Raw genomic sequence first — 19,631 nt, 5'->3', positions numbered from 1 at the left:
AATTTTCCATTACTATTTACATTAGCTATAAAAGTTTTTCTTACCCAAGTCCATCAATCATGAGCTTCTCCTCCTCTGTGCCCATACGTACGGACAGCAGAGACCTGATTTGACCCAGAGACGCCAACAGGTTAATAGCATCCTGCACAGATGTGGCACTGATGGTGTAGGATTTCTTCATGGCTCTCAGTAGCTCCCCGATGCCATCATACTGCCTCCTCAGCAGGCTGAACATCACTCTGACCAGCTCTGGGTCCTGGATATGAGACTCCTGGGCCCAGCTGGTTATGGTCTGTGAGATCAGCTCCTTCAGGTTGGCTGGGGAATTGAGAATTCAGTATGCATACAATGAAGAATGGTACAGGTAAAGTGTGTACTGATCTGCTGTCAAAGGCTAATTAGACATCAGAAGCTGCTAAAATTTACCTTGAATAATTTGATCAGAGGCCTCAAGGCAGCTTCATGACCACCAACAGCACTGTTTTCACATTTACATGTTTACATTTCAGGCATTTAGCAAGCAGTACAATCTAAAATTACATGTAATATGTAAGAAGCAAGAGGAAGGTAAAAGTAATATGTTCTCCACATCAAATGAGTTGTAAAGGAATCTAAGAGGTACAACAATATAGCTAATGAGAGTAAGTAAAACAATGTGTGATCCTGATGTTTAGTAGGAACAAAACCAAGCAAAAAGTCCTTGGTTCAGAGAGAACAGCTGAGCAGAAGTATGTCTTTATCTTCATGTCAGGAGACAACCAAGACCAGGTCTACTTTAAGTTTGCAGGGAAGATAATGGACTTGATTTATGACAGCATCCTGAACGAGGATTTGTGGATGTTGCGCATATAATGAGGCTCACTCTCACTCTATCTCTTTCTATATGTCTACATTTTCTCTCTAAATGTAATTATTTGCAAGTCCCTTGTTTCCCTCTCCTAACAATGCAATTAAAACTCCATTCTCTGCATCAAAGTCTTGTCAACACAATAACATTCACTCATAATGATGCAGCTACTAAAACAGCAACTTTTAATCTCAACCTTTTCCTTCCTGCAGTAATTTGACGAGCTTGTTAATGGTTAGGGAATAAGTGACTTTAGCTTGTCCTTTGAACTTGTGACTCCAGAGTACCTCAAAGGCTTTTCATTAAAAATAAAATGGGTGCACCTTATGCATTTTATCCACATTTATAAAAATACAAGACAGCTATATGGACAAACAAACTACACTGTACCCTAGAAGAGAAACATTTTCAGCTGTAAAGTTTAGGCGATTCCTTGAAAGTTTATTTTAGGGTGTCAAACATTAATCATACAGAAGACAAGCAACAATAAAACAGAAGAACCCGGTGAACTGGAGTGATAAATGTGTGCTGGAGCTAAATGCTGCAGCTCCCCAAACGATAACATTATTATTCAAAAGCTAACGCTGAACTTTGAGTGTTTAAATCAAACAGTGTAACATCTGTGGCAAACAAAGGGTCAGAATTGAGCAGAATCCTAATGAGAGAGCAAAGAGTGGGAGCTGCCCTGAAGGTGAACGTCTCACGGATTCACATCTGGTCTGAGTCATCTCGAACACTGGCTCACAGGGGAGCCATCATAGTTTCATAGTTGCTCTAGACCACGGGGGGGGGGGCAACTGTGGTCCTTGATTCACAGTGAATGAACGGCAGAAAGAGATTTGAGAATGTAAGGTGCCGTTTTTTAAAATGATCCAGCCTTGGTTTTCTAAAAAACCTTTAAATTGTGTAATCTGTTGAGATTAACATGTTTTTTATTGTAGCTTTATGTACAGATGTTGTTTAACTACAGCAATATTTTTATTAGTAAGTGTAGTGCAGAACTAACAGCTTTTCTGCATGTTTTGCCATGTTCAATTTATACTACTCAATCCCAAGGAGATTTCCTGAGTATAGAAAACTAATAAAAAAATAAAATGACTACTTCAAGTCACTACAAGTGAGAGACGTATTCATATGTAACCATAAACACTTTAGTACAATATATAATAATATAATCCAAGTGGAGCAGCTTGTTTCCTCTACCCATCATTTAACACCCCTCCTACACTTTTTGATCTCCATATGATGTAGAAAGTCTATCAGAGTCATCTCGATTCACATCATCTGTCCATTTATAAGCATTTTAATAATGCAGGACAGGTGTGTGGGAGGCTAGAGGAAGGCATTAAAATTTATAGCATGGCCTTGTAGAGGCTTTCCATTAGTCTGTTATTATTTGGTACAGGACACAACCATGCTTTTAGCAAAGGGCAGCACAAATAATTTTGAAACTTCCTCCAAAAAATGTTCTGTATCATTTATGATAAAAGCAGAGCTGAACTTATTTTTTGGTTTTTCAATATGACGCTTAATGACAAATATTGTCTTAAAGAGGGGTAAGGAATTTCTAATAAATTTAGTGCAGCCCCTTTCACAAATCGTTTAGGTGGTGAATAAGGAATTGTAGTTGTCTGAATTTAAAAGCAACAATATGCCGTAAGGTGTCCACAAACTCAATCAACCCTATAACAACTCCATAAGGTTGTTAGGCCACTTTCTTCTGTTCCTTTTAAAGTTACTTACTGGGAGCAGCCTGTTCTGTCTCTGTGGGTTCCTCCTCTGGCTTCTGAGGAGGACCCTTGATCTTGTAGAGCAGAGCGAGGAGACGGCCTTTAATTGAGGTGTCCTGCTCTTCCTCTTCCTCCTCCACTGGAATTCCTGCAAGTGCAAAGACGTTTCTGTCATACACTTGGAAATTCAACATTTTGATTGAGTAGTGCTGGTATTCAAGTACAAATAACTTAGACAGTTAACATGTATGTAAGTGATGCACTGTTTATTTAAAATGGTAAAAAGAGCCTTTCTCTGAGCCTCAAGTAGAAAACATGGTACTCTATCTATCATCTACTCTAAATACAAAAGGATATTTGTATGTTTATTAAGTAACTAATTTGACTCTACCACAATGCAAGCGCAGTTCTTCGTGGAAAGAGTTGAGTTCATCCTGGATCTCCTCAGGACAGGGGCAGTCCTCTCCTGCACTGAAATTCAACAGGATGTTGATCTGCAGGAAACAAATAGAACAACAAGGTTAGAGGAGCTGTGAGCAGGGAAAGAAGTACAACACAGGCATCTGAACAAAGGAGGGCAATACAGCACAGAGACATGGGAAAAAAAAACAGGGAAGTAAAATTATTATTCTGTGTCACACTCGACAGCACAAGCACTTATGTAGTCTTCTGCAGTCTTTTGCAGTGAGCACTCATATGGGCTTTTCATACAGTACGTCTAATCAATAGAAACCAAAATGTCTAATGCATTTCACATGAAGTCTACTGATGAGTGAAAATTAAAACCATTGAAGTAACACTGAACCACATCACACACAAATAATTTTAAATAATTTTCTAGCTAGCTGCAAACCTGCTGTGTCTGTTACATGCTGCAAGATACTGTAACCGTCAAACAGACTAAATATAAATGAGACACTTCCTCAAGCTAAGCAGTGTCCAACTTTGACTATTTAGTCTATTCTTGGCAGAGCTTTTAAATAAACCACATTTAGAGATCTTAGAGAAATGTGCCTACAGTGAACACCTGCTGCTGACCACTACCCCTTCTCTTTTTGGAACTAGTGTAGGCTTGGACCTTCTGGCTGCCAGACAGGAAGAATATTACACCTCCTCTTATTCTCTATTCTGATTCTGAGACACATTAGATTATTTAATGGCAGTAGAACAATTAAATATGTAAAAGGCACACTAGTTGTTCCCAGAGAAACAGATTTAAAAAACAGAGGTCTCACCGTTCAGTCTGCCTCCAATTTCACATTGGTCTAATGATATGGCACAACAAAAACCAAGTTTAACCTCTCCAGAGTAGAAAAAGGCTTCACCATCTATTGTGAGAGCAGGTACATCTGAAGGTGATATGTTTGCTCTAAAAGGTTCTGTTAGTACAAACTGCTCTGTCTGCTGATCAAACTGGTATCTTGGAAAATACACGATTGGACTTAGTGTTTTAATGTTCAGTTTTATTTAGCAATCCGCATCAAAGCCTGCATACTCTAAAGAATGACAGATTGATGTGTCTATGGTATTTCATAATGCATCCTGACCTGAAACACACCTATTATAAAAGGCTTGTTGCACACATTGTACTGTGAATTTCCTCTTTTGGACTAATAATCATTTTCTACTTTTTGCAGCGAGCTATTAAACTATCACTGTTCGGTGAAGTTGCTCCAAGTTCAATTTAGCCTCACATATGGCCCAATTTACCCTTTGGGAATACAAGCTGAAAATAAAGTTAAGGAACAACTGGGAACTGTTCCGGTCTTTGCCTCGGACTCTGTTCCTGTCAAGGTCATTGATATTTTTCCACACCAAGGCCAAAGTGTTTGTTCTTTTTTGTTCCAATTTCATACCTCAAACAACTGTAAACATAAATTACATTTCAAACAGGATGTAAACTGTTTTTCATGCACCTTCTACTCGTACAGTCTTGTACCTGCTCCTGTGGGGGTGAACGAAACTCTTTGGTTTTCTTGGCAGTGACTGCAGCGGACATGTTGAGCGCCTGCATCAGCTCATTGTAGCGGAACTTCTGGTTGAACTGCAGCTTGGACACAAAGTTGTCTGAGAAAGAGACGATGGACTCAATGCGGTGCTTCAGCTCGCAGTCACAGAAGTAGTGAAGCAGCTCACACATCTGATGGAACAGAAACACATTCAAACAGGTGAATTCAGCAACTAAAATAAAAGTTCATCTTACTCCCTGTATTATCTGAAATGTTAGTATTCAACCACTGTGTTCCTTTTCAGTCACTTCAAAATAAGAGAAAAACTGTAAAGGCACCAAATTATTGACAAGTGATAAATTAGTGTACCGACAAAGACAAATAATATGGACAAAATTACAATGTAATTAAAATCTTGGCATAAAAATGTATTGGCTTTAGTATTATTAATTTATTTTCAATCTCATTTAAAATCACTGAAAGGCACGTGCATGTTTTCATAATGATGTTTTTATCACCTGGAGTTTGACAGACTCGGGCAGTGACTTCTCCAGCAGGCCCTTAACAGGAGGTTTACTCTCCTTGGTCTCCTCCTCCCCTGCCTCCACAGCCTTCTCCTCATTCTTGCTCACCTCCTCCTTCTCCCCCGATAGAGCTACCTCATTGCCCTTGACTTCCTCATCCTCCTTGACTTCTCCAAACACATTGGGGTCAATCAGGAGGAGAATCAGCCTCACCTCCTCACTGGTTAGAACTCCCATGATTAACAGTGTGCCAATCAGCTTGAGGATTGGGACGAACTGGTACTCGACACTTCCGCCTACTGGGTCTCGGATGTGTATCCCTCCACTCTGCACAGCCTCTGTGAGCATGCTGATGGCTTTCTCTTTCAGGATGACCAATGGGATCTGGGGGCTGTAAAGGTACTGCTGGCGTTTGGTGCTGATGATGCCAACAGGAGAGAAGTTGACCCGAGGTTTCAGGGAGGTGCTCAGGCCCACACCAGGCAGCGAATGCCGTTTGGACTCATCAGGGAAAAGCTTGATGGAACGTGTCTCGTCCGTGAGGGGGATGATGAACTCATTGTTCATCATTAGGCGAGCCTCCTTTGCCGTCTCAAGATGGATACTGGAAATGATAAGAGGAACCACTTCAATCATTGCAAATGTTATGTGCCCTCGGCATTTATACTTATCATGACATAACCATTCAGTATTATATGTCTAGGTTAAGATAACGTTCCCTCAGTAGTATGTGCAATAAGCAGGGGTTCTTCAGCCTAATGGCACAAAATTACCATAATACATCTGTAGGAGGTGACAGGATTATGGATCGATACCCATGACTCAGCATTTACCTGACTAGCTGCTGAGAAGCAGAGTTTCGTACTCTGTTGCCTGTAATCGCAATTTTTAAATAAAACTTTCCACCCACAGAGACTTAAAATTAAATATTCAGGTGACATTCATAAAGTATGTTTTAGTGTCTGTCTGTGATTATGTTGAGGATGCACTGCAAAAAAAGTGAGAGATTTAATTACACTGAATGTGTGCTGGCAATAGAAATACATCACAGTGGCATTATTAGGATTTATACAACACATTTACGTTGTGGTCTTGAGTGCTGCTCCATCACTTTAACAACAATGATTTAAATGATGGAGCTGGTGCTGTAATAATTCTATCACAGATCATCATTAGATTTCCTGATGAGTAAAACTACTGCCAACCTCCTCATTTCCATGCACGAAAGTTGAGCTTATAAAATATTAACAATGCAACATTAAACTTTAACTTCCTTTATTGCAGAGATATAGAGAAGTAAGGTATCTATACAGTATATAAAGCCTATTCAAAATACTTAGGTGGCAGTGCAACAGACCTCATAAGGACATTGTAGAAGCCCTCTCTCAGCATACCAGAGAGGTACTGGTTGTCAATGGTGTAGAGGAGCTGTGATTGGTCCAAGTGGGTGCAGAGGGCATGAGCAACACGAGTATTTCCCAGGGCACAGAGGGCGCAGTACAGCTTCAGTGTGTGGTAGTGGAATTTTCTCAGGTCTTCATGCTCAGATAGCTCTAGGATGTCCAAACACCTGAAAGAAGTACAGAGAGAAGAGTATTATGAATAAGAGATGTCTTGTGTGGGTAATGCATTAGATTGTACACATACTGATTAGATCATGTACAAAAGAGCTTGTGTGTTTCTGAGTTGATAGAGAGTTGCCATGTAGATGAATATAATATTAATATGATGAGTAAGGACATGACCATGAAGATAAAGAAGATAATCAAGGGTAGTTAGGACATCTAGGAAACAAAAAATTGGTAAATAACTTATGACCATGATCATTTGCATACTGAATACAATTCCCTCTAAGTAGACTGTCATGTCAAAAATGCTCTCCAGGATGTAAGGAAACGCATATTGCAACGCAAAGGAGACTCCACAGGCACCAGTAACATGCCAAAAATAAATAAAAGTAGGCTGAGTTCTGGAACATAGCTCGATGGATTCATAAAACAGAAATCAACATCTATAAAAAAGAAAAGAAATCAGGAATAGCTCATGGCCTAAAGCACACCTTCTCATCTGTCAAACATGGTGGTAGTTCTCTAATGGCTTGGTCTTGTATGGCTGCCAAAAGGACTGGCATTTATTGATTTCACTGCTGACAGAAGCACCTGGATGAATGCAGAGCTGTGTGTACTCAGATTCAGCCAAATGCATCTGAAGTTGGCTGCAGCCACCAAGGAAAGCATTTTAGAGTCAGAGGCAGTCATTAACAGTGGCAAAGGAATTCCCACCAAATATTACATAAGATAATTGTTCTTGTTTCCATGTCGTTCTGTCCAATTAGCCCTAAACTTTGGGTCCTCAGTGTACCCAAGGAAAGGGGCTATACTTCTGTAGTGCTGTGTCGATTACTTAACAGCAGCACTTGGTAATCTCACCTTGATTTGCAAGACAGTATAACCAACACAGAACTAATGTATTTCAGGTGAATCTTAGAAGGTATGCATTATTACAAATTGTTCCACTCTTTATCTTTGCAGCAGACCTGTTCTCCTCAGGTATATGTACGGCCATCATCTGCAGCTGTTCCAGACACTGGACCACCCAGCCGTGTCTTTCGCTGACCCGAGCCGTCTCCACATTGAGGAAAGTGTTTGGCATCCGACTCCACAGCACAGCCACGATGGTCTGTACATCCAATCGTGGCGGGCACTGCGGCACTGGATTCCTGTGCTCGCTTTTAAATATGGCTGATGAGAGTGGCATGGCGTCCTGAGAACAGAGGAAGAAGCCAAATAGAGAGACAAAGCAGCATTCATTAAAAGAAAACTAAATAGGTACATGTTGTCATAGTGTACATGCACCTAAATCAACTTTAAGAGATTTAAATACACAGTGGGTGCATGGAAGATATAAACATCTACTACATCATGTTTAGTTCTTTAGTTAGGAGTGAAACACACCTTGATCTTGACAAATTCAAACTGGAACAGGTTTGCACTAGTAGGGAGTACAAACACCGCTGGGAAGAGCTTGGTATTTGGCTCCACCTGAAAATATACATATATTATATAAACATCATGTACAAACTCAAGATAATTTATGTTCACATGAGATTTACTGGATTTAATATGCACCAAAACAAAACAAGAGTACTGCAACACAAGATTATTGGCACAATTTATTAGTGTGAAATGCTGAGAACTAAACCCTCAGTGGAATCTAAAATCTGTGATACCCGTTATTATCTTTAATGCAGCTCTAACCTTTAGCATTGTGTTCTACTGATGTCTGCTCAAAGCATGTCTGAAGGCATTCAACTTCTAAGATCATGGATTAGTCTGCATTTTAAATACCAGTTCAATGAGTATTAGTTGGTGTATTGATTACAACCATCAGAGAAAGAAGATAAGAGAGAGAGAGAGATACAAAGACAGAAAGCAGAAAAACAACCAAAGCTTTGAGGTAAGTGGACAAAAAGCTTTTCATCAGAGTAAAAGCCTCTTGATATCCAGGGCTTCCTTTTAGAAAAATAACAATTCACGGATAAATCAAATGAGTAGAAAAAACAAGGAGACAAAAACAGAGACAGTTTGATGTCTAAATATTCAATAAGGTCTTTAAGCTGAGACGAGGATTAATGAGTAGATGTGTGGCTTTGTTATTTCTCTGTTCTGAAATACGCATGAGAATTCAGCTGTATCATTTCCCTAACTGCTCTTCTGCAGGTCCAATTTACTGCAGCACAAATGTGTTTACATTACCTGAGAGGAACATACAGTAGAAGATCTTTTAAGTGTATGCAGGCACACAGGTGCCATTTTATCAAAGATTTATTAAAACAATGAAGACAAAAAAAGTTCTCAGACTCCAAATGTATTAGTAGCAGTAACCTGCATTTTCAGATTGATTGTAGTCACACTTTAATGCACAAGCTTACGTTTATGAGTAAGACTATCTTTGCACTTCAGTCCTCTGAGCCCCATTAAAGTGCTGTTATTGCTGTTATTTACCTGATATGTTGTAGGAAGCTCCCTGCCGTTGGCAGTGAAAGAGACGAGGCCAGTGGCCAGGTCAATCAGACAGCCGATCTCTAGGTCAGAGTTGGCGCGGTTGGAGGAAGATGGGCTGACTGCATCTGCTCCACACACCATGTAGCAGTTACTCCTCTGAACACTGCAACAATAAAGCACAAAATTATCTTGGTTTGCATTAATCCATGTGAACACCTACATGTAGAAAGAACTTGTGTATGACATCTTTTAATTATGTACCACATTCATCGATCTGTGTTTTTTGAGAATCTTTTCCTCATTCATATTTATTCTCTTAAGTTCCTCATTTACTTCGCTGACCACTGAAGGAGGATTGAAACAGGCTGATAAAGATATTATACCTTTGGCTCTTCAGCCATAAAAGCACCATCACTCCAAGGTCCAATTAGAGATGGGGATGTTTAGAACACTGCAATACTGGTAATAATTTTATATTTATTTACTGTATATTTAACTTGAAGAAATGTATTCAGCTGATAAAGGCGCTGCACATAATATGTGGTCCCTAAACAATATTGTATGAACATCCCACATTTTCTAAATTCACTGGTATTTCTTTATTTTACAACACCAAGTGCTGACAGCCTGTATGTACTAGCCCTCTTAAATCTTGCTATAAATTTTAAGTATTAATAGTGCTTGCCTCTCATGGACACGGCCCCTCTCATCTCCCAGGGTGACTGTGACTGTTCGTGTCTTGCTGAGGCTGAAGTTCTTGCTATAGTAATGATAGTCTGGCGTGACCCAGCCTATCCACACTGAGGCAGGATCCTGTCCAGCAAACACTCTCACTGAGTGGTAGTACTGCCAAGAAAAAGCACACACAGCACAATAGGTTACTCTTTATAGACAGAAAGCTGCCATTTATAACAGTATTTTTTCAGGAGCCATTTGTGTTTTAGAAAATGTAGGTTGATTTACAGTTGTGATGCTTCCGTAGTCAACAGTTCCATCTTCTTTTGGAGGATGGCTGCAGAAATCACAAAAACAAAACCAGGTTTTATTTTTTGCATTTAACAAAGTCTCCAGTGCTGTTTCAGCGCGGTGTTGATGTCTAACCTGAGTTTCAAGGACTCGTCCAGAATCTTGTCTGCAGAATAGAACTCTACTGGCATGCTCAGTCGACAGTAAACCATGTCATTGTTGCTGTTCTGGGTGCCAAACGTCTTATGGGTGACCTTGAGACACGGGGGGCTGTCTACCGTTCCATCAATCCTTGTCACCTGAGGAATTAATAGTCAATAGGTGGAAATCAACATACAACACCAATGTGTCTATCAACACCAGCCTCTCAAATTTTCTAGGCAACATTTAAAGAAACACAATGTGTGTCAAATGTGTCTACCAAATGACTAAATGTAAATTTGTCCTGAAAAAGTTTGTCTAGTGGTTCATTTTGTACATGTTCTGAAGCGCCTCCTAAAAGATTTAGATCAACAAAATCATTTTGGGTAAGGCAGTTGTTGAGATTTGGGACATGCACCAATTAGTTTGACAATTCCAATCGTAATTTGATTTGTATACTGAGAGTTTCTGTGCATCACTTTGTGTGCTCTACAATCTCAGGGCACCTTTAACTACTGTATGTAGTCCTGCTTACAGCTTACTGCTGATTAGCTTACAGTGTAGGTAAAGACAGTAAATATATACAGAGGGGCAAAATCGAACATCACCATCAAATAATACATCTATTTATGTGAAAAATATATATTTTAGGCCATATTGCCCCGTCCTAGTAGGACATTCAGAGGTCGTACATTACCTACTACGCCAGAGAGATGCCCCAGATGCTGCTGTTACCATGCAGCCTTGATAGCCAGTAACTGACACCCCCATCCACATATTAATGGTAATATTTTTTCACCTCAATATCCAAATGATCCTGGGGTACATTGACAAAGGTGGGCAGGCGCTTGCTGAACCACATGGTGATGTCTCTGTTCATGTTGACAGCAAAGGGCTCAAATCCTTCCTGGAGACCATACATGGTGTAGTACTTAAAAGAACTGGCGTCCTTGCCCAAGTTCATACGTCCGATTTGAGACATTCCCAGACTGCACACAGGGATGAAACCTGGGGGGAATACACAATTTTAATTGTGTATCTATATCAACCTTGAAAAGCTCATCAGTGTACTGTCATGTACAACATAGAAGTAGTTTGCAAACTGCCAGTACCGCAAAATTCACTCAACAAATCAATTTTAATCACGTTATTCCTCTGTGACTGCATCCCCTGTGTTGTCCTGAAGAATGCAAGTTCACTAACTTAAGCAATTTGTGCTTTTTGTGTCTCCTGCTAACTGCCAAACAAGCCCAATCATAACTCTGGAGACATCATGGCGAAAACACACAGAATAAATGAATAAATTAGCACTAAAATTCATTGGACTATGGCACACTCACCATCCTCCGTCTCAAAATCAGTGAAGCAAAGCTCAGAGCCCTTGCTGGTGATCAGGAGCTCTCCGTTCAGGGTGAAAATCATAAATTTGTCCTCCATATTGATCATACAACCAACGACATCACCCTTTTTCCAAGGATGTCCAAAGTAGCGGCTGCCTGCATGCATACGTCGACCCTTAAGAAAAAGGACAACGTTTTTGAAGTATATACCATATAATCATGTAAGAAAGGTGATCATACTGTTCAACTTGTCAAGCATAGCATAAACAACTTTACCCTATATCCATCAAAGACAAAGGCCTGGTCATCTACTCCTAGTTCAACATCAGGTCTGCATCCAGGTCTGGCCCAGCCAACCCTCATATCTCCTCCACTGAGAACCTCAAACTCAAAGTACCACTTCCCGGTCTTCACTGCATATGTCTGCTCCACACGGAAGAAGCGGATGGTCTCAATGCTCTGATCGTCCTCCATATGAACAACTACCAAGAGGCACAATACTCAAGTTATTATTAAATAACAACTAACCAGTGACACAAATAGTATACGTAGCTTATTCTAGAAAGCATGTTCAGTATTTAATTATACAATCAGAGGTCAAGTAATTTAAATTGAAAAGGATATGCTAAGTTTGAAGATGATTATAGGATCTGAACAGACTGAGCTAAATTGTTAATGTTGCCAAAAATACATCTCTGACATGTCTACGGCATTCTCTCACCCTCCTGGTCTGGGGGATCAATGTCATATCCATATCCAACTAAGGTCCTGATGGCCTCTCTCAGACTGTCCCTGTTAGATTTCTTAGTGCGCTCATCCAGTAAAGCATATGGTACCAGGCGAGGATTACGCCTGCTCTTCAAATCCTGAACCAAGCAAAGAAAACAAAGCGTATTGTAAAAAGACTCTAGTAGAATATAAATTAATACAAATTAAATAAAGCCATTATCTGGCTACAATTAACTTTTAATGTAATGATTTTATCACTTGGCAGTTAGATCTTTTCTTAGTAAGAAAACAAGTGTATTTTACCTGCTGGATACCATAGGTCCATCCTTGTTTAATTCTGTCTTTGGCCCACACATTGTGTGCATTCTCGGCCAGTTTATCAACTAGAACCTCCTGACCTGCAGTCAGTTTCACATCAGAAAGTTCCAGTGGCGCAGGCTTATATCCATTAGACATCATGTAGCTGCAGACAATACACAGCATCAACAAAAGATACCATGGTTATTTTTGGAAACATTTACCCTGTAAATTGCATATTGGTTAATGGGTCTGTAACTGAGAAATTATATACACATACAACTTTCTTCTGTTAAAATACACAAATATCAATATAAAGTCATACTCTTTGGGTAGTTTGATTTTCTTCAGATCGTCCTCAGCATGAACATTGACCTGGGCAACATGGCAACCTAATGCCAAAAGGGTCCTGAAGATAAAACAGACTTGTGAAACAGATAGCACATCAGCAAAATCAATTGAAAAACACCTGCAATTTCACACAGCTGATTTTACATTATTACATTTTACTCAGTCAGTACAGTTAGTTTTGGTTGTGTAGATACACACAATGCAATATGAGGAACAACCGATTGTAATCAAACTGCATGTCTGATTGAAGGTTACTGTAACTGGAGGTTGCTTTAAAAGAGTCAAGCCAAATGTTTTTACAGTCAGGAGACGCTGTACTTGGCTCAAATAAGCTTTGGAGGCAAGCTTTCTTAAAAATCAATGCTGGGATTCACTCAGGAGATGCAAGTCATCAGAAGAACTGATTTAATCTTAGCCCTAATCTGTTCGTGCACAGCATTCAGCAGAGAGCAGCTGCAATTGCCTGAATAGGTAATTGGATTATTTAACAAACTGCTTGGCCTTACTTAAGTGTTTCGCTAGACATCTGCACGTTGTAGTTCCTTTCAGTTTCAGGCAGCTTGACGAAATCCACAAGGCAAGGGTGCTGCCTCTTGTTGTCATCACGAACCTTGGGAGAAAGCAGTTAAGCAAAATTACTTTCACCTCACCACAACAAATCTGTACTTCTTTTCCTTGCTCTTATAAGATTGTTTACCAGTATTCAGAAAATACGCTGCAGCTGAATTTATCTGCAGTGGAAATTAGCAGATGCATTTTTGTTTGTTTTCGACTAATTTAAACTGCAGGTGCTGTTTTTTTAATGAAGCAGAGATAATCATAAATCAACTCAGAAAACAGTTGTGTTACAAGGGGGCTGAGCTATATTGCAAGAGAGTTTACCGGAGAGAACTAAACTGCTACTTCCAGAGTCCTAATAAAATGCTGCCAGTGACGTTTTCTGATAATGCACCTTTGTCTGCTATTGACAAAGGTTAAATACAAGTTATGTGCACACAAGGTATGAGCACACAGTACAGACAAGCACTCAGATACAAAACAATGAAGCCATATCTAACTTTAATATCACCCTGCCTGCAACGAATTTGCTACTTTCCTTAGAAGCGTTATCTTTAAAACGGTGAAATGTCATCCTAAGCTTACTAAGGCTTGTTGCATTAAAATAAAATATGAAGCAGCTACTTGAACATAGATTTTGTCCTTTATAATAATAATAACAACAATAATACCAGTGCTATACCCTCATTTAGGCTTTGTCCTAGTCTTAATTAATGTGAATGTCATAGTCTAGAAAGGTGAGACACTCATTTAGATTTGTTAAATGGCTGCAGTGGTGATGGCCTCTGTCTGAATTGATTCTGTGATAACCACTACAGCACAAAACAGCCAGTATATGTGATCAGACTTGTAACGGCCTTCCCATTCTGCAGTGAACACAAGTGACTAATGTCTTTGGAGGTACTGCAAGTTAACTGCAATTCACTATCCCATCCTATACTTTAATGTCTGAATAATTATTCAAACATTTACACCGCACAATGTTTGACGCGGTTGTCACCAAGCACCTTTGATGCAGTATAATTTTGACACTTTGCAGGACCATGGTGGAGATTTGCATATATAATCTCATTAACAGTGTTGCACTTCTTTATATATTATTGCTTATTATTTTAAGGCTTTGATTGGGATCGATTTGCTATGGATTTATACGTATAAATATAAATGAAATGCCATATTTGATTGCTTTTATGTTTCTTTGTTTTCGTTCTTTTGTTTTTTACCTTCACAAAGAGTTAACAGACTGGTCACTTAGTAGCTGTGTCTAATGTAAAAATGGGACATTATTACATTCTCAGTTGTTCGAGTTAATGAGCTACAACATGCATTTTGCTGGAGGGACTGGAGTTGACCTAAGTGACTCTTGCTTCCAAATACACCCAGGGTGTTTTGTATGCTGAATGTGATGGATTGTAGGTTTACCTTGCCATAGGTCCAGCCCAGTTCAATCTTGTTCATCCCCCACAGTTCATGGATGTTTTCTGCCAGCTTGTCCCGGACATTTTCCAGGTGAGGGGGAAGAACAATCTGCAGAGATTAATTGCATGAGAGATTCCTAAATTCTAAAGGATTATTTTCTTTTCAAACTTCTTACAGTAAAAAAAAAGATGCAATGTTTGATCAACCTATTGGAATGGGTCAGTTTTAAGCTTGATTAGCCATGACGCTGATTGGCTGATTGGTATGAGATATCAAATTGTCACAAAAGGAGGAGGGGGAAAAAAAAAAAAGGTATGTCCAGTATTTTTGGAAAGATGGAAAATATAATAAAATACAATGTCGTGAATCATTTCCATGCTAATATTTAGCATTTAAAGTTAAAAGCAGCTAAATTTCCAGGTTTCCAGGGTACTACCCTTTGGAATGCAAGAAGCAGCCAGGGGACAAAAGTGTTTGGTTCAGCGACCTCAGTATTGCATCTCTGTTTTGGCAGATGATGGCTTCATCAGGCTCTGACTTTCAGGATGTTCTGTGGTGGTTTGCAGCCAAGTGTAATGCAGCTGGAGTGAGAGTCAGCACCTCTAGGTCTGAGGCTGTGGTTCTCAGCCAACAGTGGACTGTCTCCAGGTAGTAGGGAGTCTTTGCTCCTAATGAAGGAGTTTAAGTATCTAGGGGTCTTGTTCAGAAGTGAGCGTTAAATGGAGAGAGACGGACAGGAGGATTGGTCCATCATCAGCAATAATGAGGTGAAAAGAGAGCCGAGCCGAAAAGCAAGGCCTTCAATTTACAATTCTATGTTTCAACCCTCACCTATGGTCACAAGCCATGGGTAGTAATGGAAAGAATGAGATCATGAATACAAAACCCAGCCTTTGAAGGTTATCCAGGCTCATTCATCTGGGGATCCCCCAGGAGGAGTTGGGGAATGTGGCTGGGCAGAGTGACGTCTGGGTTGCCTTACCAAATAAATAATAAACGGATACTATCCTCACCTGACTGGTGTCAACAGGAGTGGGGATGAAAGACGCCTGGGAAAGGAACTGCGTGGTTCCTAGAAGGTCACGGACTCCCTCAGTATCCCTCTTGTACTCCTTGACAGGCTCTACGTGCATCTTCTCCTTGGGTAGCAGTGCCTCGTAACACGGAGAGTAACCAGCAGGTGGCAGGAACTTGAAATCTCCATGGCGCCCACCCAACAGGAAACGGACCCTGAGAAGTTAATAATACAATAATGTGTAATATCTTTTGATGTTACATATTTACATTGTGCCTGCCAACTTCACTGTTAATATTTAAAAAATGTTAAAAACTAGAGCTGCACTTGGGGTCAATTCTAAAATTTTAATTAAAATACTACATCACTGTTTGAAATCTAGAGTTACAAAAGCTGACAAGCTGTAATTGCATGGTAGCGTAAAAATGGCTCCAGCTAAATTAAAATTGTATCTGTATTGCAGCTTGTTCTTGTTTGTACATTAAAAATGCACAGCCTTACTTGACACCTGCAGAGAAGCTGACAACAGGGAAGAAGAATCCGTCTGTGTTGAAGTTCTCGAACATGCCCTGAACAGGCTGCCCATTGATCCTGAAGGACATGCTGGGAGCGCCCAAATCCAGACAACAGCTGACCACATCGTCTGAGTTAAGCAGGTGTTGGTTAATGGAGGCCACGGCCCTTGGGATTCGGCCTAGACAACACCAGGCAAAGACAGAGAGTGAGGATGGATAGCAGTTACAGTCACTGCTAATGTAGGGCAGTATGATGGGTGAGGAAAAGAGAGCAGATAGGTGGTGGAATGGGTGATGAGTGTTTTAAAAAGGATGGATGGGGTTAGGTGATGGGTCTTTAAGTAGACTTAGACTAGAAAGGTGAGAAAGTGAATGTATTTAGTGTGAGAGCAAACACAAGATGGCATTCAAAAGACTTAAAGGACTAAGGCGAGAGTTGACTAAACAAATACAAATAGCGGCAAGAAAACATATGTGAACTCATAGAAATTACTTGTGTTGATGCTATTAACACAAGCAAATTATTTTAAATACTCTGGTTGTGGAAAATGAGTCAATCAGGGTGAGTGATGTGATTTTTTTTTTTCCTGTGGAAAATGTCAAGAGCAATGAGGAGAGAGTAGAGCAGGTTCCTGCATTATTCACACAACGATCAGTTGAATCAAGTCCTACCAAAGCCATTAGACTTTTTCTATATCTCATCTTAAGTAAATGTAAAATAGATTCAGCCTTAGGTTTTCTCCTTACAGTAGGAAATTTCACCATAAAAAATATTTTAAATGTTATTCAACATTTCCCACCCACATCATACTGACCAACATTCTGGCACTCTGACCACACTGTGGCTACAAAGCCTGATACACAGCAAGGCACTGACACATTTTTAGTGTGTTCGGACCCTGTATAGTAGCCTTTGTTGTATTAATGCATGAATGTACCCGTTTATAATGTGTCTCTCCTTTGATTTCTGTGTTTGATACCACTGCTAATAACGTTTTATCTCATCTTTGTATTTCTTTACATTTTCAGATTTCCATTGGTTCTGTGTCCGTCACCTTCTGGTAAGAACAGTCAGAAGTAAAATATTAAGTCAAGATGTCTACCTGACCAGAGATGAAGCCCATCAAAACTGTAGGAGTACAGGTCATCACCAACACCATTGCCTCCCCATCCCTCTCCTCCACCAGGGTATGGAGCGTAGCCTCTGGTATTGGCCCAGCCCACTCTCAGGTGGGTTGGCTCCCCAGTGACAAAGTGGTCCACCTGGTCGATTACCAGCTCAAAGTACCACTTCTTATACTGAGCTGAACCTTCAGCCATGCCGAGGAAGATGTTAGGCCTCATACTGAAGGTGATAAGAAGAAGAAGCTTTAATAGTGCAAACTACATATAATAATCAAATGTAATAAATTATAATATTAATTAGTAACCATAAAAGCACTGCCTGATTTAGCACCAACTAGTGGCTTTCTTTACCTCTGAACATGATTGACCAATCGAGTCTGAAGCAGCAGGTCCCTCTTGGGAAGCAGGTTGTCACAGATCAGGTTCTGATTGGCTCTCACTGCCACGCCATTACAAACACAGAGAGAACACAGCACATCCAGAATCTGAAAGAGGGGGAACAATGAGATAACAATTTTTTTCCAGGCAATTCTTATATATTTTAGTTTAGTTTTAGTTTCTTAAATAACTACTCAATCAGATTTTTCATTTGAGCAGTGCAAGTAAGACACATGGTAGGAATGTCAAACACAAAAAAACTATTTGATCTGAAGCTTCAACTCAGCAGCTACTAAGATTTCAGTAAACTAACATTTCAAACTCTGCTTTACTCTATATTAGGAGTTCAGCTGCTACTGTTCGCTTACTGAAAAGTGAATGATTAGAGCATAAACATATCCCTGATTTTTATAAAGCGCACTGTATCTTAACAGGACATAGCAGCATGATTTTGGGTAGAAATTGTTTCCTACGCATCCAGCTAAAATAGCATGTTGACAAACTACAGTAAATGTCTACATTATACCCTTAGTATGCCTTAACAATTACCCCCATAGGAACTATTTACTAATATAACTAGCACTAGCTAGATTGCATTACAGTGTGTTAGTGTGACCTGCTAGTGTTGGCACATGTGCAATATACATGTTTACATAATAATGGTATGCATGTCAAAATGCTAATTCAGTTTAAAATGATGTGACGACAAATTAAAGTATCAGTATCTCACTCTAACAAAAAAAAAAATTATAGTCCTACATTTTGCTAATATTTAGGTTACTGTGCTCCTACTTTTTCCCACCTTGTGGTTGCGTCCATGCTTATAGAGTAAAGAGATGATGGATTTTATGTGCCCTCTCTGGATGATATTCAGAGCCTCTGGGCTTTCTACCAAGATACAGTGGAGGACTTCCAGAATGCCTAATAGGTCACACAGAACAAATATATAATAAGCAAACCACATTCCAAAAATCAGTGGGGCAAAGGAAGAAAATGTGTTTTTCCAGTATACCTGATGAAGATTCCAGTCTCTCCAGTTTGCTAACCAACCAGTCCAACTTGCGGGAAAACTGCGTGCAGTTGTTTCTGTTCCCACGAATAAGTGCAGCTAAATAAAGTACAAAGACAAAACAAATGAATGACAGTTAAAAATGGAAAATAACATGCAAGCAGCTGACTGATGAGATGACTGAGAGTGTACACCGCAGACAGTATGACTTTAAAATTTTAAAAAAGTCCACAATTTTCCTGTCATTGTTAAGTCACTGTCTGACATCTTCAGCCCACGGGTAGACATTAAAATTAATTAATTCTGTGAAACCACACACACAAGTCAGAAGTTCTATTCTCCATAAAAATGTAAGGTGTGTTCCGTTGTGCCCCTTCTCTGTCACTCACGACATTAAGAAGTCTTTTTATTACTTTACCGTCTCATTTTTCACCATTAAGATTCAGGGACACTGGACTGATAATGCCTGTGAAACAATTTAACAGGCAAAGGATTACTGATGGATGTCTAATCTCCTTTGATTCTGCCATTCCAGGAAATCTATTGTTCACTATGAACACATGGATAGAGCCACACCAAAAGGCAAGGGCAATGTCAAGGATGCAGGGAGTGGAAGACGTTAATATTAATGTTATGTTAAAAGAGAGATGGAGAAAAACCTAACATAGACAGACTTTGTACTGTTTTTTACTGATAGCTGGTGTAGACTTAAAATAAAAATGTAACTAATTGTT

At 39.7% G+C, this 19,631-nt stretch overlaps 1 protein-coding gene across 4 annotated transcripts in view; it reads right to left on the bottom strand.

Annotated features, from left to right (window-relative positions):
- LOC113149556 (ryanodine receptor 3-like) overlaps positions 1-19,631 on the bottom strand; it is an 85,818-nt gene that overhangs the window by 35,196 nt on the left and 30,991 nt on the right. For all 4 annotated transcript variants that reach the window (XM_026341758.1, XM_026341761.1, XM_026341760.1 and 1 more), the window contains 26 exons: positions 18,901-18,996; positions 18,691-18,809; positions 17,862-17,995; positions 17,489-17,730; positions 16,372-16,564; positions 15,869-16,085; positions 14,859-14,963; positions 13,385-13,488; positions 12,853-12,936; positions 12,534-12,693; positions 12,223-12,367; positions 11,778-11,983; positions 11,502-11,676; positions 10,961-11,169; positions 10,156-10,319; positions 10,018-10,066; positions 9,740-9,900; positions 9,055-9,217; positions 8,005-8,091; positions 7,587-7,813; positions 6,408-6,620; positions 5,045-5,654; positions 4,517-4,717; positions 2,969-3,071; positions 2,591-2,725; positions 45-318 (listed from right to left, as the gene is read on the bottom strand). In XM_026341758.1, coding sequence (XP_026197543.1) covers positions 45-318; positions 2,591-2,725; positions 2,969-3,071; positions 4,517-4,717; positions 5,045-5,654; positions 6,408-6,620; positions 7,587-7,813; positions 8,005-8,091; positions 9,055-9,217; positions 9,740-9,900; positions 10,018-10,066; positions 10,156-10,319; positions 10,961-11,169; positions 11,502-11,676; positions 11,778-11,983; positions 12,223-12,367; positions 12,534-12,693; positions 12,853-12,936; positions 13,385-13,488; positions 14,859-14,963; positions 15,869-16,085; positions 16,372-16,564; positions 17,489-17,730; positions 17,862-17,995; positions 18,691-18,809; positions 18,901-18,996 — 4,576 coding nt within the window. The remainder of the gene's footprint in view (positions 1-44; positions 319-2,590; positions 2,726-2,968; positions 3,072-4,516; positions 4,718-5,044; positions 5,655-6,407; positions 6,621-7,586; positions 7,814-8,004; positions 8,092-9,054; positions 9,218-9,739; positions 9,901-10,017; positions 10,067-10,155; positions 10,320-10,960; positions 11,170-11,501; positions 11,677-11,777; positions 11,984-12,222; positions 12,368-12,533; positions 12,694-12,852; positions 12,937-13,384; positions 13,489-14,858; positions 14,964-15,868; positions 16,086-16,371; positions 16,565-17,488; positions 17,731-17,861; positions 17,996-18,690; positions 18,810-18,900; positions 18,997-19,631) is intronic.

Source organism: Anabas testudineus, chromosome 24, assembly GCF_900324465.2.
Source record: "Anabas testudineus chromosome 24, fAnaTes1.2, whole genome shotgun sequence".
NCBI classification, from domain to species: domain Eukaryota; kingdom Metazoa; phylum Chordata; class Actinopteri; order Anabantiformes; family Anabantidae; genus Anabas; species Anabas testudineus.
This window is presented reverse-complemented; position numbering and strand designations above follow the sequence as displayed.